Here is a 26271-nt window from a genome sequence, read left to right on the forward strand (position 1 = left end):
AGTAGGACAAAGGGATCAGAGAGCTGATCCCCCCTCCAAGGAGCAGACGTGGTCAGAGCTTCCTAGTATACAGCTGATGAGCAGAAAGTGCTGACCCCCCAGAGGACCCTGGCCGAGGAGTGGGACACGGGAACTGGCAGCACAGCCCTGCCTGGTCCAGCATGAACTGCTCAGAAAAGCCCCCTGTTCTGCCTGCAGGACAGACAGGAGCAGCTGCCTTTCCCCAGGCAAAAGCATCAGGAGTGCGAGCAGTAGCTGAAGCAGACTCAGATGACGGAAGATGCCCCTTCCCCAGCCCAGCACCACTGCATGGGGAAAACAGACTCCTTCGAGGCAGCGCTCCAGGCCTGACAGCCCTCCTCATCTCCAGCCCGCGTGGCTCAGTCTCTGGTGACGAAGGCCACGCACGTAAATAAACCCACGATCTGCTCCTCAGCTGCAACATGCTCATGTGGCTGCCGCCGCCTCCAGCTGCTCCAGCTCGTCTTCGTAGTCCGAGACGTAGGACTCCATGCTCTGCCTGGCCATCAGCTCCCTCCGGGCTTGAAGCCGCTCGCAGCGGGGACAGCGGGTGGATTTGAAGCAGGATTTGTGGTAGCAGGCTTTGCACTCTGCAGGGGAGAGAACGGCTGAGAGCTGGCGGAGGCTAGCACAGACTGCCTGACACTCCACACCTTGGGGAGGGATGCTCCAAGGCTCGTCCAGGAGCACATTTCAAACCAGAGCCATGGCAGAACAAGCACCAGAAGCCAGGGTCCAGCACCGTTCTGGAACCAGCAAGAAGTCACGCTGCGGGCTCCCTGCACAGGCTTGTACAGCTTTTGGGAGCACAGGTGGGAGGTTTCCTGCTCCACACAAGGTCCCTCCTCAAACTTTCCTGATTCTCCAAGGAAACAGTGATTCTGCCCCAAGTTTTCTCTGGTACTGTGCCTGCCAAACCAAGGCTTGCATGTTGTCAGGAGCCATATCAAGCCAGTTCAGAGGTTGGTCTCAAGCTGAAGGCACAAGCTCTGCTTGGCCATTAGTACTGGGCATTATCAAGGATGACTCCTGAAGGGGCCCGGGGATCTCTTGGCAGGCAGGAAGGGCACAGAGACAACGCCTTCAGGCTCTCTCTGCTCTACAAGGTCAGCTCCAGCCATCCAAGCAGGGGCAGGGGAGCTGCATGTGGGCTGCAGCCTGTCCTGTAACCACAGCAGAAGGGAAGCAGCCAGGGCTCCCATACACCTGCTCGCTGCAGTCACAACCCAACTGCCCACTGCCGCCAGGGCAGGCAGCACACAGCGTGGTCAGGAAGGCACCTGCATGCTCCACCACGCCAGCAGCTCTGGCCAAATACCATTACAATGCTGATCAGTTGCTGCGATAACACGATGCAGAGACACAGGCCATGCATAGAGGCACTGTGGTCTGGCTGGCTCTGGCTCTGTACCTCTCGCTAGCACAAATGCCACTCAAACTAGACGCAGACCTTGGTGGCCTCAGGGTCTGTCCCCTGCCTGTTTCTCCCCAGCATCTCACCTTCACATGTCCTGCACTTGTTGAGCTCAAAGGGGAAGATGATGTCACTCTCATTCTGGCAGAACTCGCAGATGAAGCCTTTTGCTTGGCACAGCTAGAAGGAGAAAAGGTGAAAAAGCATCTAAATGCTCATCTCCCTGGCAAGTAGGGTAGGAGGTAGACTGGAGCAGGACAGCAGGATATGGTGCCCTGCTTTAACCACGTGAGACAGCCCTTCCCTGGCACGGAGCACAACAAGGCAGAATCAACATGTGTCAAGGGTGGGCGAGAGCCAAAATGGGGTAACAGACATCCCATACGTGCTGGGCAGGAGCTCTGTGGAGCAGGCATGAGCAGTTGGCATTGCATCAGTTAGTTTGATGGCTGCTCTGCACATCAAAGGTCTCCCCATTGGTTAACTTTGCAGCAAAGCCTGCTCCCAAGGGTGCTCAGCTGTGCAGGAGGCAGGCAAGGAGGCCTTACCATGCACTTCTCAACGTGCAGGCTGCCTGCCTTCAGGAGTTCTGTCAGGCGAGGCACCAGGTCCCCTTTCTTCGTGGCACTGAGGTCGTTCAGTGAGTAAAGGTGCAAATCCTCCGTCAAGTGGCCAGGCACTGTATCGAAGGAGTCTAGGAGGCTGCAAGGACAGAGAAACCGGAGCTCAGAGCAAAGTGACTCACTAAGCCCCCTCTCTCCGCTGCTTCTGCTTTCTCTCCCCCTCCACTCCCCGCATTGCTCACTGCAGAGGCTGCACAGATCCCCAGTGCAAGCTGCCATGGGACAGATCCAGGACAGCAAAACAGTTTCATGTCACAGCCCAGGACTCACTCTTTAGCTAGCCGGCACGTCTTAAACATGTTCTTCATGTGGAAAAGCTGGATTCGCAGCAGCTGTAGAGGAAGGGGGGACACAAGAATCAGTAAACAGAGCACGGTCCTTGGCCAAGCAGGTCTGCCCCGTTTCCCGCGCTGGAGAAACAACTGCTGCTCCTCAGCTGCTGCTGCCCTGCTACTGAAGTGTTTACACCACATAGGGCAAAGCAAGCACAACCATCATCATGTGCTGTAGGAGACAAACTGAAGCCCAGCTGGACACCAGGCAGAAATTCCTTTCAAAATCCCTATGTTACTGGACAAAGAACAAGAGGTGTATGGAAACCCACAGTGCTGAGATTTAAGCCTCAAAAACCGAAATCTCTGCTTCTCCCCAGCTTCCCTGGAATACGATTTACTATTGGCAGCCAATAGTAAACCCAAACCCCACTCACCCAAACCCCACTAGGAAGGCATGGAAAGGGTCTTACCCATACTTGGTTGAGAGACTTCACTTTCCGGTACAGGGCAGGATTGATATCCTGCACGTTGAAGAGTGGGTCACTCCAGATCTTGCTCAGCAGGTCTTTGGAGAAGTTGCTCACGTAGTACTTGCTGAAGTCCCATTTGCGCAGGATGCGGCTGGGGATGACCATCTGGGCATTCTCATGGCAGCACTGGCAGAAATACTTCCCCAGGTACTCACAGTACCGCAGCCGCTTGATGTAATCTGGCCAAACCCAGGCAGAGAGGGGGGTCATCCAAGGCACAGGCTTTGCCCAACCACATACTGGACTCCCAACATTGCTCAGCATTTCCAACAAGCAAGGCCATCTGCCTTGCTGGTACCTCCTCCAGCCCCAGACTGCTCAACACTTGGGTCTGCAAGCACCCCTGCCAACTGCAAAAGCATTTGGGACCACAGTCCGGTCTCATGCAGCCACATCTACCTACACATTCAGGAAAGACAGCTGGTCAAAGAGCTCTGCAGCTGTACCCACAGCAGAACCTGCTGGGAGCTTTAAGACCCCAACAGAAGACTTTGCCTTAGAAGAGTCAACATCTGAAATGCCCTCCAAAGGACAAGCTGGCTGCTCTTTGCCTCCACTAGCCCTGTGACCTTCTTGAGAAGGAGGCTCCTCTGTGGGTGGTGCACACCAACGTGCAGGCAGAGCTGGCAAAGGCCGTGTACCATTTCCCCAGTGACCTTCCCCAGCTCTGCCACTGCCCACCCACTCTGCATCTTCCCACTCGTTCACAGGTTCTTCCTCACTCTCCATCTGCAGCGAGGTCAGGGTCACAGAACTCACCAGGATCAGTCCGGATGCCACAGCCTGCACACCGGTAATTCTGCTTGGCCACGGCCACCTTCCTCCTGCCAGAGACAGAAGACAACGTGCATGAGTCCAGCCCTGACGGCACCTGGCACCAGAGGACGGGCACTGGCACAGGTCTGGATGGCAGAGATGGCCACATGCTTTGCCACTTCAGTGTGGACAACAAATCCAAGGAGAAAAGCCCTGTTGCGCCCTGGTGCACACCAAAGGCACTGACCACAGGCACTGGCTCCATCTCACAGCACCAGCTGTGGTGACCACTGTGGATTTACCAGGCTCAGAGCAGGGAAGCCATGACGGTCAAGTGGGAAGGAGAGGATCATCAACCTTGGTGTTGATGGAAAAGGGTTGGAAAGGGCAGATCCCCAGAAATCCCTTGGCTGTGCGGGTCCTTACGTTGGGGCTGGGTGAACATTGAAGATGATCTGTGGTCGTGGTGGGGCCCACTCCAGGTTTCCACGCACCCGAATCCTCAGCTTGTAGATGTCGGCATGTTCTCCATCGTCGGGAGAGATGGGCAGAGAGTCGGGGATGGGCAGGAGCTGGGACAGACAGGCAAGAGAGTCAGATCCCTGCCTGGTACCACCACTGCCTGGCTGGCTGGCCAGAAACCTGCAACTGCAGCCCTCTGGAAAACTGCCAGGCACCGAGCGGCTGCTCCAGCTGAATGGGGCTGGAGAAGGGACGTTCCCAGGGATCCGGGCACTCTGCTGTAGGAGCCTGCGGTGGCAGAGCGCTGCTCAGCTGCACCCATCTCCAGAGCCCAGACAAAACCCTTCCTCCAGCTCCACAAACGGATCACCAGGACTAGCAAAGGCCCTCGGCAGTGAGCTGAAGCCAGGGGTTTGGGGAAGATCAAACGTAATCAGTGACCAGTGACTCACACCCCTACCTTCTGCGGGGCATCGTGCTCAGGGACCAGCCACTCCAATTCAGAGGCAGCAGGCAGCTGCATGCCCTCAAACTGCTTCAGCAAGCCCATGGCCACGGCCTCCGCCGAGTTGGAATTGAGGAAGGAGTGGGATCTAGACAGCGAAGGGAGTGGTTAGTACTGGGTCTCACAGCTGTGCCCATCTCACAGTCTCCAACGCCAGACCCAGCTCAAGGTGAAGGTGCTCCCTTCAACTCTGGTACCTTATTTCTGCACTGCTTCACAGGCTTAAAATTTATACACATAGTTGATTTCTCTCTTTGCAGCTGCCCCCAGGCAAAGCTGGCTAATGACACAAGTGTTTAGAAAGGCAAACAAAACATAACTTACTTAACCTGTCCCTGTTTGCAGGGGAAGCTGCAAAGTGAGAGACAGTGACAGAAGTAACTGCTCTCCCAATATGAACCTACCCAAGGAGCTGCCAAGCACAGACACAGATTTGTTTCTCGCCCAACAAGCAGAGAGGTCCTTGCATCCCAAAGGGATTTTGCTTTCAGAGCATTAATACAGCAGCTGTGCTTAAAAACAGGTTGTGATTCACCTCCCCACAGCTTCCACCTCACCACCCCAGGGCAGTACCAGGAAAGGACTGACCACTTCTCTGGATCACAGCACACAAGGGTCAGAGAGGAGGTGGCAGCACCACGTAGTCTAACAGGCCGTCCCCAGCTGAGAGGGGGGAAGCAGAGGAGGCTCAGAGCCAGCAGCAAGCCAGCAGCCAGTCCAGATGCTCTACATTGTGCCAGGTCGTCTCCCCAGCCTCTTACCCACGAGGAGGTATGGGAATTTCTCCTGACACCAGTCTGTATCGTATCTGCCTCATGTGAATAACCTGATCATCCCAGGTGCTGCTTCCCAAATTTAGGACTAGGAGCCAGTACCCCACTGCTAAGTAAAGGGAGGGAGGGATGTCCATGCCAGTGCATAACAGCAGCTGATGCACATGGAAGAGCAGAGGAAGGGGAAACTTGTACCAAGATGTCTCGCCACAAGATGAAGACGTACATGGACTCCGAGGAAAGAAAGGACTTCCTGCTGGAGTGCGGGTTCCTCTTGATGTCTGCATCTGAATCACAAACAGACAAGGTGGAGCAGATGGGGCAGGGCAGGGGGATACACTCATTTCAAACCAAAGCTTCACTGTAAAACTCATCAAGCTGTTCAAAAGCACGTGAACTACAGCAACAACTTCTACCAGTGGCACTGAGCAGCAAGGAGAGGTGCAGTTTAATCAGTCGCCTCTCAGAGTAACAAGGGAAGGACATGGTGGGATGCTGTGAAAACAGTGAGCCTGTGGTTTGGGGGAGACAAGTGGCTGCTGGTACAGGTCACACACCAAGTCCTAGCAGTGACATGGCCTGAACAGTACACACACAGGAGCTAGGAGGGCAGGACAGCAAGGTTAGCAAGAAGGTTTAGTAGCTCTCTACACACAGTATAGATGCTGCAGGGGATTAGCAATGGGATGCAGAGCCCTTCTCTCTACTTGACCACAACCTGTAAGATCAGATGGTGGCCGTGCCACAGCTTGTCAGCGACAGCACAGCCAGGGCTGGCATCCTAAGCCTGGCACTCCAGAGACGTGTCAGCACCCAAGCAGAGAGCGAGCCATCAGCCATGGGGACCCGCCCTCTGCAGAGGCCACAGACCCATCTCCTGAGGAGGGAGGGATCCAAGATGAGGTGCAGGACACTGGGGTCCTCTTCCCTCCACCCCTCTGTCAGCTCCCCAACAGCCCTGGGCTGCCCCACACCCCTCCTCAGTGCCAGCCTCGGGTACCAGGCAGTACCCAGCGGCACCTTCATCACTCATCTTTCTTTCACTCCATCAGGTTAAACCCTGACAGGGAATTCATCTCAACAGCAGAAGGACCCTGGGACAGGAGACTCTTCCAGCAGTACAAGGCAGGAAGAAGCAGGCAGAAACCCTGCTTCATTGCAGACAAACTCTCAGAAAAGGGATGGAGGGCTTGCAAGGACAACAGAGAGGCCAACGCCACAACTTTCAGCCCAGCAAGTCTCTTGTTTTGTACCTCTTGGGAGCTCTAGGAATGGGGTCTGCAGTGACCACACCATCCCCAAACACAGGCTTGCAGCTCCCCCCAGCCCAGTGGCACAGCACCTGGCTAGGGCAGGCGCAGCTCAGGGTCCCTGCTCTTCTACCCCAAGCAGGTCGGCTACACAGACCCGCACAGAGCCCATCCGCTCCCGGCCAGGCACCAACCGCATACCAAGGCCAAGGGAATCACAGCCTAGCTGAGCAAAGAGTGGCACCCCACAAGCTGTCAGTTCCTCTGGGAAGAGTGGGGCTGCCCTGGCAGCAAGGGAAGAAAGTTCCAGTCCTGCCCATAAATTTACAGACCTATGCTAGTGGTCTTCAGCATGGACGCTTGACCCTCCTTGTTTGTCATCCATTGCTAGAAACGCACACAGGAAAGCATTCTAATGCTAAGGAATCCACGTATCTACATCATGCAAATAGAATTCTAGCTGCAGAAAACAGAGAATTCAGACAAACATAGCCTCCTGACCACATAGGGCACTGGCCAGATACACCCGCCATGCTCTGGTGCCTTCAGCTCTGCACAGGAAGGTGCCACATAGTCCTAGACTATGACAAACACAAGCAAACCATGGGGCACATGCAGCAAAGTGTTATGGGGAGGCAGAGCCAGCATGCTCAGGCACTGGCATCGCCTCAGGGATGGCAGAGGGAGCCAAATCTGACCCCAGGCTCCCACAGGGGCTAGTACTGGGATCCTGCCGCTGCTCGCTTCCCAGCCTTAACTGCAGATGCTCTCCAAAAGCCTCCAGTTAGCTGCCCAATATCACCAGGTGGAATAAGCCCCAAGATGCTCGTGAACAGCCCCCAAACCCAAGGTTGTTACCCCAGCCCCCATACGCCAGCTTCAGGCCAGCATGAGCCCCCTAGACTAAACCCCTGGGCTGTAAATGCAGGACACAGCAGGGCTGACAGGAAAGCTCTCAGCACCAGCGTCTCCAGCAGGAGCAACACACTGGAGCCAAACACCTGACAGGAGAGATCAGCAGCAGCCCACGCAGGCTGTTCTCTTGCTACAGTAAACAGGCAGCACATGAAGGTTATTTAAATGCAGCCAGCAGACCAGAAGGATTATCCAGTAGTGCTGTAAACAATAAGAACACTAAGCCAGACCTGGCTGCATGTGATCCCGGTGTCCAGGGCCTCCAGCGTGAACAAACTGCCTGTGCCCTGTCTGCTCTCACTACCTCCCCCTCCAGGACTTCTTTCTGGAAGGATTCTTCTCCAAGTCAAATCTGAGCAGGACGGGAAGGGTTGGCTATGCTTTGGATCAGAGATACAGCATGCCAGCTCTGCCCGGTCAAGCAGGATAACACTCCCCAAGGCACCTAGGACACTGTAGAGGACTCTGCTCTCTTCCATCCCAGGCTCAGCCTTCAGCAGCTACAGAGCCACAAAGCTGTGCCTCACCCTGCCAACCCCTACCCCAGGCAAGATAGGTCTTCACCACAGCAGGCATGTTTAGTACATCCAAAATACTGCATGGCAAAACACCCTGAGGACTGGAGCCCACAGCAGAGCTCCTCTGCCTCCTCTCTGCTCTGTCCTGCCATATCATCCTGACATGGCTTTTCTTGCTGATGTCTGGATGATACTGTTCATAGTTCCCAAATCAGGCAGATTTATGAGACGTGTGCACGTGCACACACACACACACACACACACACCTTGCACACACACGCACACGTGCTGCAGGGGAGCACTGTGGGGTACTACCTGAGAACAAGGAAGCCATTGACACTGAGAGGCCGTTCTTGGACATTTGAATCAGGTTAGATCCATCGTTACCATCTGTATAACACGGTGATGACAAAACAGTTGACTTCAGTGCTTCGGCCAGGCCAAAGAGAAAGGGCATAACACAAGAGCAGCACTCACACGAGAGAAACCCAGAACTGAATTCACACACCCCTCTGTGGGCTTCAAAACTGAGCCCAAAATCTAGCCCTCAGGGACTGAAAGGAGGGCTTTGCTCAGTCAAGAGACGAGAAGTTTATAGCTGGAGACTGGACTGCTCCATCTTCTTATTAAAGTCAGTGAGATGGAGGTACTGCTGAGAAGCAAGTCATCCACCTTGGAGGATGAACAAGGCTCTGAAGAAAAGGGACACCCACAGACACAAACAGGTCTCCTGTGGGCAATAACCTCAGCCACCCAAGCTGCCAGAAGCGGAGACTATAGGTATTACACATCAGGATGTGACCAGTGCCCACCACTGCCACCCAAGAGATAAGTGGTCAGAGCTATGGCTCCTTCTGTCCGGGGAGGAGAGCAGGATGGCAGCTCTCCCACCTCTCTCTAGCTGTGACAGCCGCTCTGTGGACCAGGCAATGGAATGGAAACAACCTACCAGCCAGAGGCACTGAATGCTAGTGGGTTACAGAGGATTTTGAAGGAAAGGCATGACACCACATGAGGGAAACTGGTTGCTCTGCTCATGCTCAGAATTCAGCCATTTGTTTGGGAAAAGCCATCCTGAAGGCCAGAGAAACATACTCTTCTTCAGCAGGACCAACCTCAACACAAACACACCAAGGAGAAGCCTGTCTCTATGCAAGAAGCCAACACAGCCTTTCCCTCCTACCTCGGATCTCGTACTCTTCCACATCTTCTGCAGAGCCGGAGTCAGAGAGCCGCATGGAGCCATGGGAGCTGAACTGGGACCCGCTGTCTGTTGCCACAAGACCTGGGAGAAATGCAACACAGCCAGGCCATGAATGGAAGTAGTCTGAAGGGTCATGGGCAGCTAAGGGAGAAGTTGACAGCCAGGTATGGCCAGGGCAGGGAGGGATGGAGGTCAAGAATGCAAAACACTATGGGTTCAAAATGAAATGACATTCCATAGCTCAGTGCCAGCAGCGCACGAGTGTTATCAATGTACATTGATACCATTGTGGTCTTCAATAGCAGCACAGCTTCACAAATCCCTGCAGCACCTTGGTAGCAATACGAGTGTTTCCCATGAATGGGCAGGAAGGCAGGATGCTATAAGGACATGTAATGGACAGAAAACCCACATCCCACTAGCTGGTGAGCCCAAAACACATCACCCACTGTCTGAGCCCATCTCCCGGCAGGTAGGGAACAGGTGCCTGGTGCGGATCTGCTGGCGCCGAATGCGAATCTTTTGTTTAAGCTCTTGGATCTCCTTGTCACTGTCTTCCTCCTCCTCCTCCAGCTGCCGGCTCATCATGTTGCATTTCATTAGCTCAATGGCAGCGATCAGGGACTCCGAGATGCTGAAGTGGGCATTCTCCTGTAAGGCAAGAGCAAAAGCATTCAAGGCTGTATCACTGAGAAACTAGGAAGACTTGGTAAAATCTTGTGACAGAAAAGAGCTTGTAGCTCTGGTGGTATAAAGTCATTAATCCCTGTCAACCCCACAAAACCTGACTCTCTCACGAGGACTTAGAAACTAAAGCCTTCTTGAGCACCAGAATACTCACAAAACACAAGGGGCATCCTAAGAAGAGGATGGGCTACACATCCACTCTGGGGAGTCAACATGTGTTCCTGAGGAGCCCTAACATGTTGCAAAGCTGCTGTGTACATGTTGGACAGGCAGATCCTGGCTGCCAGACACCACTAAGGAATTCAACCTTGAAGTTCTGTGCACAGCTTTATAGCTGGAAATACTATGGGATCATCTTTCCCATGGAGGAAAGTATCACTGAACCTGCAGTAAGATATGTTCTCCAATGCACACAGGCTGCTGCTGCCTCACTCACCTTCTCCAGGTCTGCACAGCTGCCGAAGTCCTGCTCAGAGAGGTAGCTGATGAGGGACTGCCCTTCTGAGGGTCTTCTGAACATCCCTTCCCCTGAGCTCAGGTATTGTCCAGAGTCTAGAAAAGCAAGAGGCAAACATATGAGGGAGGGACCTGCAGCTAACTCCATGTTAACAAGCCCTGCTAGTGCCCAACCAGCATCCCGCAAGCACATGCCAGAAGCTGAGGCCACCGCAGCCGATGGAGGAGCCTGACCAGGAGCGAGCGTCCCCACTGAGGCTGGCTATACTCACCATACTCCATGTAGAGGGAGCTGGGTGTGCTCAGTTCACTGCTCTGGGTGGAAGCAGAGACTGGCCCTCTCCCTCCACCTGGATCACCATGGGACTCTGGAAAGGAAGATGACAGCAGGCACACATCAGTACCCTGGAGGCACCCAGCCACTGCACAGGGTGAAATGAAAGGGGCTCAGCATCACACAGGAAGGCACAAATGCATGGGAAGCAAGGAGGGACATCTTCACGCTCCGTGCCATGACTGAGGGCAAGCCCAGAAGGGGACAAAACTAGAAGGTCATTTCAGGCAGGAGAGGAGAAGGGGAAAGAAGGAGAGAAGCTCATGAGAGCCACAGAGCAGCCAAGTCCCGAGCCTTCCTCTCTTTACCCCCAAGCAGAGCTGGGGGACACCACAGGTTCCAGCCAGCGCCTCTGCCAGCCCCTTCTTCCTGCTGGAGCATCTCCAAGGGAAGAGTTATCTGCCATGCAGAGCCAGGAGACAAGGGGAAACCTGAGCAGCTGAGGGATCTGTGGGGCTCCCAGACCTGCAAAGCTCCTGGACAACAGCAGAAAGGCATCTGAAGGACATGCTCTTGCTCAACTAGAAGCCAGGGTTCCCCGCACACAACCTTGGAGCCTGGGCTGCAGCACTCAAGGTGACCTACACAGGCTGCAGGCAGGGCTCTGCCCCATGCATGCACTGTGGTGAAACTCGCTGCTGGGCTGAGCCGGCGGGGACTGCCAGGAGCTGGCCTGACCGGAGACCAGCAACGGCTGGTGCTCTGCAGAGAGCCATGGCCCCAGTGAGCACCTGGACAGCACGGCTGGGTGACGGAGGGCTGCTGAAGGAGACTGAAAACACCTCCACTAGAGCACAACAGGAGCACACGGGTGTGGACACGGGGCAAGCGCTGGCTGACATCCCGAGCACAAGAGAAGGGCAACCCCATCCTCTCAGCCTCCTACTCTTCTTTGCTCCCAGCTTTGTGCCATAACCCTGATGTGGCTGGAAGCTCCTGAGCCCGCCAACACCAGCACCTCCCTGCCAAGACCATGAAGCAGCAGTCACCAGGATGGAGCTTGGGACCAACCCACCTCACAGACTGGGTGACAAAAGAGATCCGTTGGGGTAGGGGGCTGTCACAGCTAATCGCTGCATCCTGGCAGGGTATCCTACAGCCATCTCAACTCCGCTGAAAACTAGTACAGAAACCACCTCATGATCACCAGTCTGGGGGATGCCACATACAACAGACCCTACTGCTGAAGGGTAAAGCAAGCCAGTGCTCAGCATCCTTTGCTGGAGCATGACACAGGGGCTGGACATGTCTGTCTGAATGTCCACCACCTCCAGGATGGAGTCTTCCCAGCCACAGAGCCCTCAGCACCCAGATGTGAGCTCGACAAACCCAGTGCCACTGTTCAATGGATGCAAAAGAAGACAGCCCATTTTTTTGAGCTGCTGACTCTTTCTGCCTGTGGGGCAAAGGGATGGCAGCACCCCAGCACCCCTGCTCAGGAGGAAACCTGCCCTGAGCCCAGAAGAGCACCCGGGAGCCCTGGCTGTGGGAGCAAGCACAGCTGGCTGGGACGTGGCTGAATTTGGCCAACATCAAACCTCCCCATGTCACAGATCCACTAAGTGAAAGACAAAATAAAATGTTCAAACCCACGTCTGCTTAGCTGCTAGCCCTTAATGGCTAGGTGAGAGATGAAACCTCTCCCAGCTCCCAAGGCAGTGGGGTGGAGGGAAGGGCAGGGGACACAGCTCAGGGACTTGGTAGCCAGTGTTCCCTAACACCATGCAGGGGAGCTGGGCACCCTTCTGGGTCTGGGCCACTGCTCCCAAAAACCAAGCTGTGATCTTCAGTCAGGTAGCATGCATAAACCTGACCATGCTTCAAAGCACCAGCTGGGACACAGGGGAGAAAGAATGTTTTTGGTCTTCTAAATGGACACTAATGAGTTGATGGAAATCCTGAACTTGATGCAATGATCACTAATGAAGGGCCGTTACACTGGCTCCCAAACCTGCCACTGGATCTTCTATTATAATGGTGATATCCCTGAGGCCTCCTGAGCAGACAGAGGAGGAGGAGGAGGAGGAGGGCAGCATTAAGGGAGAGAAAACAGAGACAGACTGGTTACTATTCAGTAAGGACCTCCACTTCTCCCATTAAGGCAGCACCGGTGGGGCAGACTCCCACAAACTGGTTGTCCCACCACATCCCACTCCGTCCCCAACCATGCATTCACCCACTCAAGAGCACAGGATGACCCAGCAGTTTACCAGCAGGATGAAACTCTACCAGTAGGATTAGCCCAAGCCCCAGCCCAGTGCCCTGCCATGGCCCCATGACCCAGCCAGACAAGGCCAGTGGGGAAGCAGGACAGCTAATGCCACAGCATCACTGCTATTTTCTAAGTTTTTGATAAATGCTGCCAATATCAACAGACTAGCCCAGGGCATTACGGGGAGCAAGATGTCAGCCCATCACTCCAGTGCAGAGCAGAAAAGCTAAGGGCAAAGATCAAACTTCCCAATCACTTGCCCACTGTTTCCCCTGCTGACTTGATCCACGGAGTCAAAGAGGTGGCCAGCACCAGCCTCCCAGTACCAGGGACTCCCACACCCCAAAGCCATGCCAGAAAAGCTGCCCCATTACCGTGCAACTTCCCCGAAGCCACATTGGTGTCAGAGTGTGAGCGTACGTGGCTCTTCTTGAGGATGCCCTGTGGAGCTGACGACTGTCCCTCCGAGAAGCTGGACCGGCGCAACAGGCTCAGGCCCCTGCTTCCACCTCCGCTTGCCCCCTGCTCCCCCAGAGAGGAGACTGAGTCCAGCTTCTGGGAGCTGCTGGAGGAGAAGAGTTTGGAGCTGCTGCTCTTGGTGCTGTTGGTGCTGGCGCTGCTGCATGCCCGGCCCCGGCGCCCCAAATTCCCGATCGCCAGGTACTCTGGTCCATCATTAACATCGCTCTGCGGATCATCCTGACTCCCTGTCCAAGTGTCCTCACTCTGGCTGTTAGTGCTGGAGCTCATCTCGCTGGCCGGAGAGAAGGGGTCTTTGGGTGAGGGAACATGGAAGCTGGTGACAGAGCCAGGCTGCTCCAGAGTGGACCTGCCCTCGCTGAAGGAGGAGGACCGGGTGGACAGGCAGCGCTCCTGGGGTTGGCTGGTGCTGGAGCTGACGGAGGAGTTCGCTGGTCTCCTGTCTGGACAGAGGCAGGAGCAGAATGTCACACACCCTGGCACAAGCAGAACACCTCACAGCAATAAGCTTGTGGTTTCACATCAGCATGCCCACCCACCATGGACAAAGGCCAGGGATCTCCCTCCCATCGTGGGCAGAGATCTTCTTGCACCCATCCACCACAATGAACCCAAGAGCAGAAAAAAAAGGCAAAGTCTTTACTGGGTCTATACTGATCTTCCCAGCCCACCCTCACTACCTGAGAGGCTGGAGGAGGCTGGATGGTGGAGGCTAGAGAAGGATCCAAAGCAGCGCTGCTGCGTGCAGCCTGCAGCAGGGATGTACGGGGACGCGGGGAGGGCAGTCAGACTCTGACTCTTGGTCACGGGAGACGGACCGTCACTCTTCCTGGTAAGCTGAAGAGAGGTGGCATCATTAATAAATCAGTATTTATAGGGCTACACGTCAAAGCAGCAGCAACAGAAAGCAATCAACTTGCTAGTGCCTGGTCACCAGGCAGCAAAGGATGCAGCAGCCCTGCGGGCAGGAGGACTGGGAGGGAAAAATGTGGTGGAGCAGAAGGGAAGCGGCTCTTTGTTCTCAGCTACACGTAGTTGGGAAATTACCAGGCTCTCAGTGAAACTATCCAGGCAGCCCAGCGCCCCAGGCAGACGGCTCTCATGTCCTTCAGCGTCGTGGTCACACATCTCTCTTGTCCCAGCAGAAGGACCTGATGCGCACAGGGATGGCAGTGATGTGCCAGCCAGCTGAAAGAACACAGCTCCCATTTAACGAAGCCTCATTAATTGCTCTCCTCTGGGGAGCACTGTGTAAAGAAAGCGGCCACTGTTCCCCTTCTCTGGGGAGGGGGCAGCTGGCACAGGGCTGCACAGGAGGTCACTGACATCACCACTAGGACTGGGCATCCAGGTGTCCTGGGGTGCTGCCCATCCCCTCAGAGCATGGCTGTTCCTCATGACCACGCAGCTCAGCTTGCTGGCCCTGCAGCCTGGGACTGTTGGAGAGGGCTTTAGAGGTGCCTCTTAAATGGAACCGGTCCTTAGGTCCTCATACTCAAATCCTCAATGCCAGCTTTGATGCCCTGCTACAGGCTCCACACAGCCATCTCCCCCACCCCGACCCTTGCTAGGCTCGTGCAGGCAGTGCAGGGACCAATTCACCACTCTCCTCCCCTCTTGGAGCTCCTTTTGCTACTTCCAAGTCCAGCCCCTTGTCCAATGGCTCCACGTGCCCTGAATGAGACCTCGCATGAGCAGCCGCAGCCAGCCGGCGTCTGGGGAAAGCCAGATGTAAAAGCCGGGATCTCAACTCACCATGGACGTGTCAATCTGAGCCAGAAGCCTGGGGTTGTTCTGCTCAACAGCTTCCAGGCACTGCAGCATGGCCGTGACGTGAGCGTCACTGAGAAGGAAGGCAGTGTCTGGGGAGAGAAAACTGCTGCTCGGGGGAGGTCCCTCTCACCCGTGTGGTTTGACAGCGCCGGCTGCTCACGTGCAAACGACCTTTTCTGCCAGACCGTAATAGGGAAGAAAAGGCCCATTTCTCTTTACCTGCGTAGAACTTCCTGATGTACTGCCGGTTCCCCAGGAGCGGTCTCAGCTGCGCCGACAGGCAGTGGCACTGCAGGCTGTGCTGCAGCCACAGCTGGGCGATGGCCTGCTCCCCCGGGCGCTCTGGGTCAGGCTGGCTGCTCTCCTGTAGGCTGATGAACTGGGAAGGCACACCAGGCGAAGGGTAAGGCACGCAGAGGAGCAGGGGTTGTTCCACAGCATAGCTTTGGTCCCCCAGATAACAACTGCTTTCCAGCACCGGTCACCGTCAGGGGAAAGGAGGACGTGTCCCAGCAGCTCCCAAGCCACCAGGGAGGCAAAAGCATCAGGCAGGAACAACGCTTCAAAGGTCAGCCAGCGACCAAAGTCCTGACAGCCACCAGCATTATGAATTTCTCTTGCATGCTCTCCCACCCATTTGCCTCTCCCCTGACCTGGAGGGACCCCACGTTCCTAAATCCAACCCGACCCCAGTGGTGACGGTCATGTTCTTGCTGACACATTAACTGGGGAAGGTTACAGCAACGCCTGAGCTGCTGCAGTGTGAAGAGCTGGACTGGAGTCACAGCCCACACCCCCCCAGCAGCAGGCTGGACATAGGGACCACCAGCTGTGGCGCCCATCTGTGGCGGGGACCATGGATGTCAGCACTGAGCAGGCGAGGACCAGGAGCATCCCCATGCGCCAGCAGTCAGCACAAGGCAGGAATGGGAGAACCAAATGCACGGTGAAGCCACAACCCAGAAATGGGACAGCCCAGACCTTTAGAGATTTGGGCGGATGCATGAACCACCCCACACACACACAAGTGCTGCTTGTGCCGGTTCCCTTGGTGATGCCTGCTGCAGCCGGACGAGCCGAGCTGGAGACTGGCCTGGGAGAAATAAGCAGCCGATTGTCTCACCCCAAGCCATGCTGAGTTCCCGGGGCACGGCTTGTACACAAACAGGCGGCTGCATCATCTCCCACAAGCCGTGGAACTGCTCTACCCACAGCAGACCAACAGCCAAGGTGCAGCTTACCCTACCGGTGAGGCTCGCAGCCCAGCTGCTCCCTCCCCGCCGGGAACACAAGGCCACCCCACCAGAACCCACCTTCTCCAGGTGATGAGCAGAGCCAGGACTCAGCCAGCGAATGTCCTTCACAAACTGCCAGTAATCCTTCTGTCTGCAGCACACCTGCCCGGGACAGGCACGGTTAGATACCAACACCCAAGTCCCAGTTAAATGACAACATCCCCCTTGCTACCATGAGAGGATAGCTCCTAAACTTGGCAAGATGGGCCAGAAAACAGGCAGAAGAAGAACAGTGCTGCTTTACAGAGGATGAACAAAGCAAGTGTGTAACACAGTTTTGTAGATCAAGGGACCAAGTCAAAAAACATTGGCCTGATAGAGAGAAGTTGTCCCCTGGCCCTCCCACGGCGACCTCTCAGTTGTGGTCAGCCCACAAGTGACCAGACAACAGATCATCCAAACTTCTCTTCTTCCATGAGGTAAGATCCCAGTCCCTCATACCGTGGAGACAGGAAGAGGTCTTGGGACAGGGACAGGACGTGGCACTGAAGGGCTCACATCCCTGCTCCAGTGCAACACGGATCCTAAAGGCCAACCGCAGGTCTGCCAAGTTCAAAGGCTGACCAAGTTCTCACGTCACCATTCCCCTTCCTGCCGCAGCGGGACCTGGAGGAGAATCCTGACGCCTCAGCACTGCAGAGTGAGACCTCAGTGAGGGGACATGAAGGGCAACATCGAAGCACAGCTCAGCAAAACCAGCAACCATTGGTGTCTTCTAATGCAAGCCACCACCGAGGACACCAGCACAGCTGAGCAGCCAGGTAAGAAATTTGGCATTGCATTTCTATCAGCTCTTTGCTGCTGTTTGCCTCAGCTTTATTCAGACAATGAGTTATTTTGTTCTTAGTTATTCTTTCTGTTAAAGAGGAACTGCAGCAGAGCTGCTGTTTTCCTCACCACCCTATTGGGTATAAACACAGCCTCAAAACATCTCTCTTCACCAAAAGGCTGTCGGGTTTTTTTTCCTCCATCTCTATTTCCTCTTTCACAAGTGTCAGAGGAATGGGTTCTGTTTCATGGTTTATTTGTTGGGGGGGGGGTTGGTTTGGTTTTTTAAGAATAGAGAACTAACATGGCAATTTTAGTCCTCTAGATTCAATTGGGGTTTTCTGGACAAACAGATAAAATGCGCCAAAAGTTTAAAAAACTCTTACCCTAGCTCTCTTAACATGAACATATGAATTTTTCCACCTTTTTAAAAATTTATTCCCAGTTGGAAGAAAAAAATTGGTAAGAAAATGAGACATAAATGGAAGTGTTTCGCTGGAGCAACTGAGAAAACTGCTGTTAGGAAGCTGTATTTTTAAGAGGCTCCCTTTGCAGCTCTTATAGCTTGATCGGTGTCACACGTGCCCAAGCAGGGGAGGCACTTCTAAGTAAAAGAGCTGCCTTTGCCTAGAGTAAAATCATCGGGGCAGGCAACACACCGTCCTGCTTTGCAGGTCTGGCATGAACTGCCACCAGCAGACAGACAAGTATAAATCATTTAAATCTCACTTCCTGAAGCCTATTAATAGCATGTCTATCAGAAGGGACCACTGCACTCCTCACATGTGAAAGGTAGCTTCTCTCTGCGGATCTCCCAAAGGAGGTCCCTGGTCCATGTCACTGGGGACTAATGGGAACAAAGCAGCACCATAACAAGTGCTGACTGCAAACTTAATAAATCCAGGGAGCAAAGCACCCTCCTGGGACAATTTGCCAGGCTGGCTCTTCCTGGAGGCTTATTAGCTCGGGTGCAGTGTTGCATAGGTGTGGTTTTCCTGCTCCTGGACCCAGCTGGCCCATGCAAGCTGCCTGGGGCTCCTCTGCATCGCACTGTCTCTCTGGGTGGCAGAGCCACTGATGGGAAGCCTGCCCCAAGGCACGCCTTGCAGACTTGCTTCAACTTTCCATTGTAAATTAATTGTGCTGGTAATTGCAAGCTGAAGGGGAGATCTTCAGGCCTCTGCACACAAGTGGGAAAGAGAAATTCTTCCAGGCAGCCATGGAAGGCAGAATGGCTGGGTGAGCAACCGCAAGGCACTACGAGACCCTGGAAAGAGAGATCCCATTCATGCAGAGCACGGATTTGGCTGCCAGCTCCTGTTATTAACACAGCTAACCAGAAACAGTAAAGATGTGAGGTTTCTCTTGCCAGACCTCGCTGACGAGTTGTCCAAGTGCAGACGATACGGAGCTGACTCATTGCAAATGCAACTTTATCACTTGGCTGCAGCATGAAGAAAGGAGAGGGGCTGGCCTCAGCACAGGGGGCACAGGTACTTAGAAAAACCACGTCAAAAGTGGATGAAATGGAAAGAACACACACACAGGTCCCTCTTACAGCCACAGCACTTGCCAGGCAAGCTCAGTCCCTGCTTCAAGCACTAAAGCGAGCTGCAGCAGACAGGACTGTCCCACCTGCTCGTGACAGGCACCGAAGCTGCTACAGACAGACAGCAGTGCTGGCAGGACAGAGCCCTACCTTGTCGTGGATAAGCCCGTGGTACAGGATGCTGTGCATGTCTCTGCAGAGCCGTTCCAAGCCGCCATACTTGGACCAGACATTCGGGTTGCTGGTGGACACCAAACCTTCCACTGTGGTCTTCAGGTTGCCCAGCAGCTTCCAATGCTCCTTCCTGCAGAGGCACACAGCAAGTTGCATCAGGTACACAGTAAGAGGAGCTTCACCACAGGACCACAGTATTGAACTCTTTCCAAGGAGACTCTGGTCAGGCTGAAACCTTTGGTTGTCCAGAAGCTAGCAAAGGTGAGCTAAAGGACTTTATACCTCCCTGTGGTCTCCCATGCATGGCTTGTGGACAAGTAAGAGGCCCTATCATAATGATTCTTGTGATGACTGATAACAACCACCAATGTGGTCTCAGGAGGCATCCAGAACAAAGACTGATGGCTCCTGCAATATACCACTTGCTTAGTACGGACCAACAATGCTGGAGGACGTCTTTCCAGCCAGCCTCCTGCTAGCTTCACTCGCATGCTGTATCAGAGACTGTTCAGAGCAGCAGCCCGCCAGGAGCACAGCAGCTGCAAGGCAATGGCATGACATCCACCACATCTAGCAGACACCAGCCACGCTGCACCCACATTTATAGAGAGCAGCACACCCCGAGCAATGCATGCTGCATCGAGCACTCCAGCACTAGCAGGATACAGGGGTGCTCCACTCCAAGGCTGATAACTCTTCATCTGCATCTCCGAGCTGCTGTAGGAGCAGGTTGACTTTCTTGCAAAAGCATTCATCCTGTTCTGGACAGAGATGAGCAAACTGCAGGTGTACTCTAGACCCTGCATAGCATTTCTTATTGATATCATCCCCCTTGGCTACCCTGCATGCAGCAGGAAATCACCATCATCCGCCATAAAGCAGAAGCGGCAGTGTGGAGAGGTAACATCATTTGCCTATGCAAAAGCAAATTTGGGGAAGGAAGTTTTATATGACTGAGGTCCCTGCTCAAGCTGCTTGACAGCATCACCAGAGGAACAGCAGCTATCAGAAACATGTATTCAGATAGGAGCCATTCTCTCAGAAGCAACATGAATGTTGCAATATATATTTGGGAGTGTAAATGCCAATAAAATATGCTTCTGCAGGGTTTGTAACAAAAGCACCCGAGGTGACAGCTTAGAATGAAAGTCCAGCCTTTCAACTAGCAAGAAACAAGCCACAGTTTCAGCTGTTAATTCCTCCCATAGCCAAAATCAAATTGCATTTCCAAAGCAAAAGGAAAAAAAAAAAAAAAAACACAACATTACTTGAAACTACTCTCATTTCCATCCCTTGTAGGTGAAAGTGAGGGCTGCACACTTCTGCAGCACAGAGAAGGACGCTAAAAAGTAACCTAATCCTGGTATTTAAAACAAAGCTTTTCTCGCCAATATTCTCTTTTGAGACTTGTTCACTATTGCCAAACTGATTAAATGAACAAGCAGATCATCAAATATTGGCTCTACTTCAAGCTCCCCATCCATTTCCTTTGCAAGGTCTCCCCAGGGAAACCTCACCACTTCCAGTGCCACTTAAGCTTAAACCACACAGAAGCCAACACATCCCACCAGCAAAGCCTGTCACCCTGACAGCACAGGAGCTCTAAACCAGGAGATCCAGCTTGGAGAAACACAGAAAACTGATCCAGCTCTTCTAAATTTATGGGCTTTTCCCATCCCTGCCCTGAGGGGTGCAGCTGCTCTTTGACCAGGGACGCCCAGAGCAGCATCGCCAGTCCCCAGTCAAAGAACATCCGCAGCCACTGAACTCAAAACTTCACCAGCTCCTCCCCAAGATATTTCTAACACTCAGAGTTAGGAAATGCAAGTGAAAGCTCAGCCACACTGTTGATCTTCCAAGTCAGTGAGTCAGGGGAACTCCCTCCAGTGTTATTTCATGCTATAAAAAGCCAGCGACGCACGCAAGGTTGCAGGGGTAGGACATGCAGAGCTGTGCCTTTCCCAAAGAACTGTCTCGTTAAAGGAGTTGTGCATCTCCCCAGAGGCAGGAAATCAGGATCCAACAGACTGGAGTCACAGCTCCCTCCCTAGCACAGGGAAACTAAGGTTAAGCAATCCTCAAACAAAATAATCTCAAAATGTTAAAACCACTGAACTCAGAAGCACATAGGGAATGAGCAGCACAATGAAAGCACCTTAGCAGAGGTGATGCAGAAGCTACCAAAAGTGAATTAAATCCCTGTAATGATCCCATGGGACTTGATGGCCCAAAGCAGTTCACAAGTTGGACACACAAGACCCTACTGAAACCTAAAACCCAGCTGTTTCTGGGCTGGAACATGGTGCACGCTGAAAAGCATACAGTGACACGAGGTTGAAGAAATGAAGACCCATATAGTTGGCTGCAGGTGGCAGGGAAATTGAGAGAGCGCAGCTAACCACATTTCAGTTTTGATTGGACTCGTGGGTTAACCCTGAATTAGCAGCAGGGTTTGCTCCCCTTCGGTTGCCAGAGCCTGAGCTTGGGCTGCCAGGAGGGACGGAGAAAGCCTGAGTAGCAGCTGCCCTCAAGTTCCCCATTTCAGCAGGTGTTCAGAGCCATATTAAGAAATCTGCTTGGTTTTTTCCTGAATAAAGAGAATTCTCCTTTCCTAGAGCTAAAGAAAGCCTGACATAGGGTAAGGCCAATTCATAGCACATCATGAAAACATCCCGACTTACAGGAAGGGCAAAGAGAGAAACACGCCCCAGAGAGGTCACAGTACAGGAGTAGAGCTTCCCCTGCAAGAAAAACACATGTTTCTGCGCTCCTGCTCTAGCAGAGCCTGGTTCTCCCAGCCAGAAGGGCTGATGGGACTGCAGGGGCCAGCACTGGTGGAGCATTGGTGTGACCTCAGCCGCATCCCTCTCCTTCCTTAAAAGATGACCTCTGATCCAGCCTCCAATTTTAATCACCAGCTCTTTAAACTCAGTGCTGGGTCTCCTTGCTTTACCATCATAAACTCTATCTTCGGGTACAGCAACACCGACCCGCTGCCAGGAACTGTCCCAAACATAACTGAACCTTTTGCACTGGTGTGATAAAAGACAGAATCCGGCCTTGGAGCAAGAAATGGCTTAATGCCACTGCTGATGACAACGACGGGGAAATGCTGCTTGCTCTCCCAAGGCTGTCTCAACCCCTCCACGCCAGCAAGGGTAGGAACTTCTCTTGGTCCAAGTCAGCAAAGGTGACTCACAGCAGAGGCAGGGAGTCATGGTGCTGACTCAGGCGAACGTCTTCATTTAAAATAAAACCAAACCCTAGTTACTTTCCAAAACAGAGTCACACAGCTAGCCAGTATCCAAAAAAAAAGCACCTCAGCTTTCTTGCAAACATCTGCCCTGTGTCTCCCTGTGCTCTGCACGAGGCACCTAGCAATGGCTGCCTGAACCCTGTCCTCTACCTGGAGGAGTCTCCTGATCCTTCTTAGCACACTAAAGGGGTCAGGCTGAGAATGCAGAGGTCGTGGAGGGACTTCTGCCAGATCTCCAAGGACATTCCTGGTTCCTCCTGCAGATCCCAAAGGTACTGTGTAACCCGCTGCTGTTCACAGCCTGCTCCCGCTTCACCATCCCCAGGTCTCCCAGACAACCAGCAGTCCCTTCCCTGGGCTCCCCGCCTGCTCCTCCGGCAGGCTCAGCACCGCTGGGAAAAGGGATTAAAAGAAAGCCAGGCTTCGTGCAATTCATCTGCAGCCCTGGGGAGCGGCTGACGAGGCAGAGGAAGCCAGGAGAGCTCTGCCACCCCCAAAGGTCAGCCCTGCGGCACCCGTGTGGGGAGAGGCGAGCAGGCTGGCTGGGAAACCAAAATGCAGGATGCCTTGCACCCGTATAAAACAGGAGGCATAACCACAAAAGGCTCCCCCAGCAAACACAGCCCAGAGCTGCTGCTTGCTAGAGCACTCTTGCTCTGCATTGGCAAAGGATGAGGGAAGAAAATAGGGATTACAGGTGGGTTTTAAGCCTTCTCCCAGCATGGTAAACAGTTTTAACTGCTCATCCTGCCAAAGCCTCCCGCAAGTAGATGACCACCACCTATGGATCCAGGATACTGTCCACCGGGCTTCCATCTGCACAGGACCTGCCTGTGTCAAGCCCGCAGGCAGCCAGAGGCAGTGACAGGCAGAGCAGACCCCCACGGCAGCCCACCTCCCTGGGACCAGCTGCTCACCTTCCTCCATTGCTCCCAGCACAGGTTCCCCTTAGGGACACCTCTCCTCTGGCCTTGCTGTCCCTGCGGGCCTTGCCAGTGCCGGAGCCGAAGGTGGCAGCTCTCTGCTAACCTGCCTGGCTGAGCAACGGCCCCTCTGCTTCCCCCCAGGACTGCTGTGTCCTCCACACCACCCGCCTGCCGCTCCAAGGCACCAAGCCCTGCTCTCTGCCCAGAAGGAGGAAAGCACTAACCTTCCTGCTATGCCTTGATGGACATGGGCGTTACAGCCCCTGCTCCCTGATGCATTTCAGACCTGCTGCTTAGGAGGAGAGACAGCAAAACCCAGCACAGGATCCTCATTTTCCTCTCGCACGGCAGCAGAAGCATGGACTTCAGGAAAATAACTTTTGCTTCTGTGTTTCCTGTGATCCATGGGAAGGCAGATCTAGTGACCTCTATCCTATCGCTATCAGTCACAGCCACAATCTATAGCGAAATGGCACCTCACCAGGAATTAAAATGCTAAACCCTTTGCACAAAGGACAACGAGGCTGTGCAAAGCCCGTGCCAGGATCCTCCCCAGTGCCTCAGTGACAGCCAGGAGAACAAGCAGGCCCCCTCGTGTGCCAGCACCGAAGGGGATGATGCCCTCCTCGTCTCTGGGGGAGTGTCGGGGGTGGCACCACGTCAGCCCTATTAATCACACAATGGTAGAGCCTGGTAGTGCAGGACTTGCAGTTACAAAGGCAAGAAAATGCACAAAGATGATTCTGGAAAGAAAAAGAAGTGAATGCCGTTGATTCCTTTTACCGTTCTGGACCTGCTGGGTCTGAAGCATTAGCTAAAGAGGGAGAATAGCTCAAACCGTGCGAATGGAAAGGCATCCCAAACCTGTGCTACAGCTTTAAAAGCACCAGTAGCATTTTCCCAGACGATATTGCTAACAGGAATAGAGCAGCTAGCTGAGCCCCTCAGATAAGGAATGCTTCTCTCCCATATCGAGTTTCAGCTGCGCTCTCCTCCCCAGCCGACACTCCCATTTCCATCCAACATCCACCCTGCGCTTCATAGAATTCTGGAATCGTTTAGGTTGGAAAAGCCCTTTAAGATCATTAAGTCAAACCGTTAGCCTAGCACTGCCAAGCCCACCACTAATCCATGTCACTAAGCACCACATCTAAGCGTCTTCTAAATACCTCCAGGGATAGTAACTCCACCACTTCCCTGGGCAGCCCGTTCCAATGCTTGACAACCTTCTCAGTGAAGAAATTTTTCCTAATGTCCAATCTAAACCTCCCCTGGCACAACGTGAGGCCGTTTCCTCTTCTATCGGTTGATACTTGGGAGAAGAGACCAACCCTCACCTCGCTACAGCCTCCTTTCAGGTAGCTGCAGAGAGCAGTAAGGTCTCGCCTCAGCCTCCTCCAGACTAAACAACCCCAGTTCCCTCAACCGCTCCTCATGAGGCCTGTGCTCTAGGCTCTTCACCAGCTTCGTTGCCCTTCTCTGGACACGCTCCAGCACCTCAATGTCCTTCTTGCAGTGAGGGGCTCAAAACTGCACACAGTATTTGAGGTGCAGCCTCACCAGTGCCCAGTAGAGGGGCACGAGCACCTCCCTGCTCCTGCTGGCCACGCTATTTCTGATACAGGTCAGGATGCTGTTGGCCTTCTTGGCCACCTGGGCACACAGAGAATCATAGAATCATTCAGGTTGGAAAAGACCTTTGAGATCATCAAGTCCAAACTACTTGACACATTGACACTGCCAGTTCATATTCAGCCGGATGTCAACGAACACCCCCTGTGAGCACCAGGGCAAAACCGAAGCACAAAGCAAAGGCTGAAGACATGCAAAAACACGAAGTAAACAGGATTTGTCATAAAAACACCTCCAGGGAGCAACCTCTGCTGCTTTCATAAATGCTAACAAGAAAAAGCACGCCTAAAGCCTAAACGAAGACCACGCAGACGAGGCCACCGCAGCAGGGCCATTCTCCCCAACAGCCACGTGCCGGCGCAGGGCCTCGCCTTCAGAAATCCAGGGAAGCTGAAGGTTTCTTTTCAGCCCCTGGAAGGGGCGAGGCGGCTGACGGCAGGGTAAGGAGACACGATCGGACAGCAGCAGCAGAGCTGCCAGAAGGGCAGCGTGGTGGGAGGGCTTCGCCCTTAGCCACAAGGTGTGCGAAGCAGAGGCTCGGCTGCCTTGGCCACGGCTGACGGAGAGCTGCTGTCCCCCCCCAGAGCAGAGACAGAGCGTCAGGGACGGAGGGCACACACCCGCGGCCATCGCTGCCCCTCCAGCAGCCAAGACACCAGCCCAGGGCAGGCAGCAGAGCATCGCGCTGGCCCCGGCTGGGTGATGGTGGCCACACGCTGCTCTACCAGCCCAGCTCACCCCGTGCTTCTTCCCCACGAGGGACCGAGCTGGGGGCAGCCCGCACGCTCCGCAAGCGCCGGTCCCCACCGGGAACGAGGGGTGGGGGTTTGCTTCCTCCCAGATCGCCCTCCCGGTACCCCCGCACCCTATGCTGGGGGCGCACACCCGCCCCGCAGCACACGAGCTCCCCGGGGCGCCCCGCACACCCCCAGCGCTTCCCACGCACCGAGCGCACACCAGCACTGCCGCCACCCGTGCTCTCGCACGCCCGTCCCCCGCTCCCCACCGTGTCCTAGATACCTTGCACAACCCCCCGTTACCCCACGCGTTCACAACCCCCCACCCCGTGCACACGCGAGACCGTGTCTTGCCCCCGGTGCCTGCGCCCCCCGGCACTGACCCACGCAGCTCAGCGTGCCCGTCACATACACACGCCCCCCCCCCCCCCCCCCGTCATGCCTCCTACGCGTGCCCCGTCCCCCCGGTACGCTCAAACCGCCTCCGCGCGCCCTGCCCCCGCACACGCGCCCCCACCGCCGTGTCACGCACACGCGCGCCGCCCCGCCTCGACCCCGCGGCCCCACCTGCTCTCCGCGCGCCCCTCGCGGGGCCCGACCTCCATCCCGGGCGCGCGGGGCCCCGCCGCCGCCCGCCCGCCCGCTGCCACCGCCGCGCCACCGTCACGTGGCGGCGAGCGCCCGCCCCGCCCCTCCGCGAACTACAGCTCCCGGCCTGCACTGCGCGCGGGCGCCATGGCAGGCGT

The 26271-nt window shown here is 54.6% G+C and overlaps 1 protein-coding gene across 3 annotated transcripts; it reads right to left on the reverse strand.

Annotated features, from left to right (window-relative positions):
- RUBCN (rubicon autophagy regulator) lies at positions 1-26130 on the reverse strand. 3 transcript variants are annotated; one of them, XM_086467714.1, is made up of 23 exons: positions 26093-26130; positions 18951-19104; positions 16502-16585; positions 15408-15567; positions 15171-15277; positions 14463-14603; positions 14096-14252; positions 13310-13858; positions 12675-12719; positions 10662-10757; positions 10370-10485; positions 9696-9897; positions 9226-9327; positions 8358-8432; positions 5586-5646; positions 4542-4674; positions 4046-4191; positions 3623-3687; positions 2804-3042; positions 2329-2390; positions 1984-2137; positions 1522-1615; positions 1-611 (listed from the first exon to the last, which is right to left on the reverse strand). In XM_086467714.1, the coding sequence occupies exons 1-23, from the start codon at positions 26128-26130 to the stop codon at positions 448-450; spliced, it is 3144 nt and encodes a 1047-aa protein (XP_086323840.1). In that variant the 3' UTR covers positions 1-447. The 3 variants fall into 3 exon arrangements, with proteins under 3 accessions (XP_086323840.1, XP_086323841.1, XP_086323839.1); XM_086467715.1 differs by lacking the exon at positions 12675-12719; XM_086467713.1 differs by lacking the exons at positions 12675-12719; positions 26093-26130 and adding an exon at positions 22970-23157.
- Positions 26131-26271: the final 141 nt, after the last annotated feature.

Source organism: Leptosomus discolor, chromosome 7 (genome assembly GCF_034619465.1).
Source record: "Leptosomus discolor isolate bLepDis1 chromosome 7, bLepDis1.hap2, whole genome shotgun sequence".
In the NCBI taxonomy this organism is placed as follows: domain Eukaryota; kingdom Metazoa; phylum Chordata; class Aves; order Leptosomiformes; family Leptosomidae; genus Leptosomus; species Leptosomus discolor.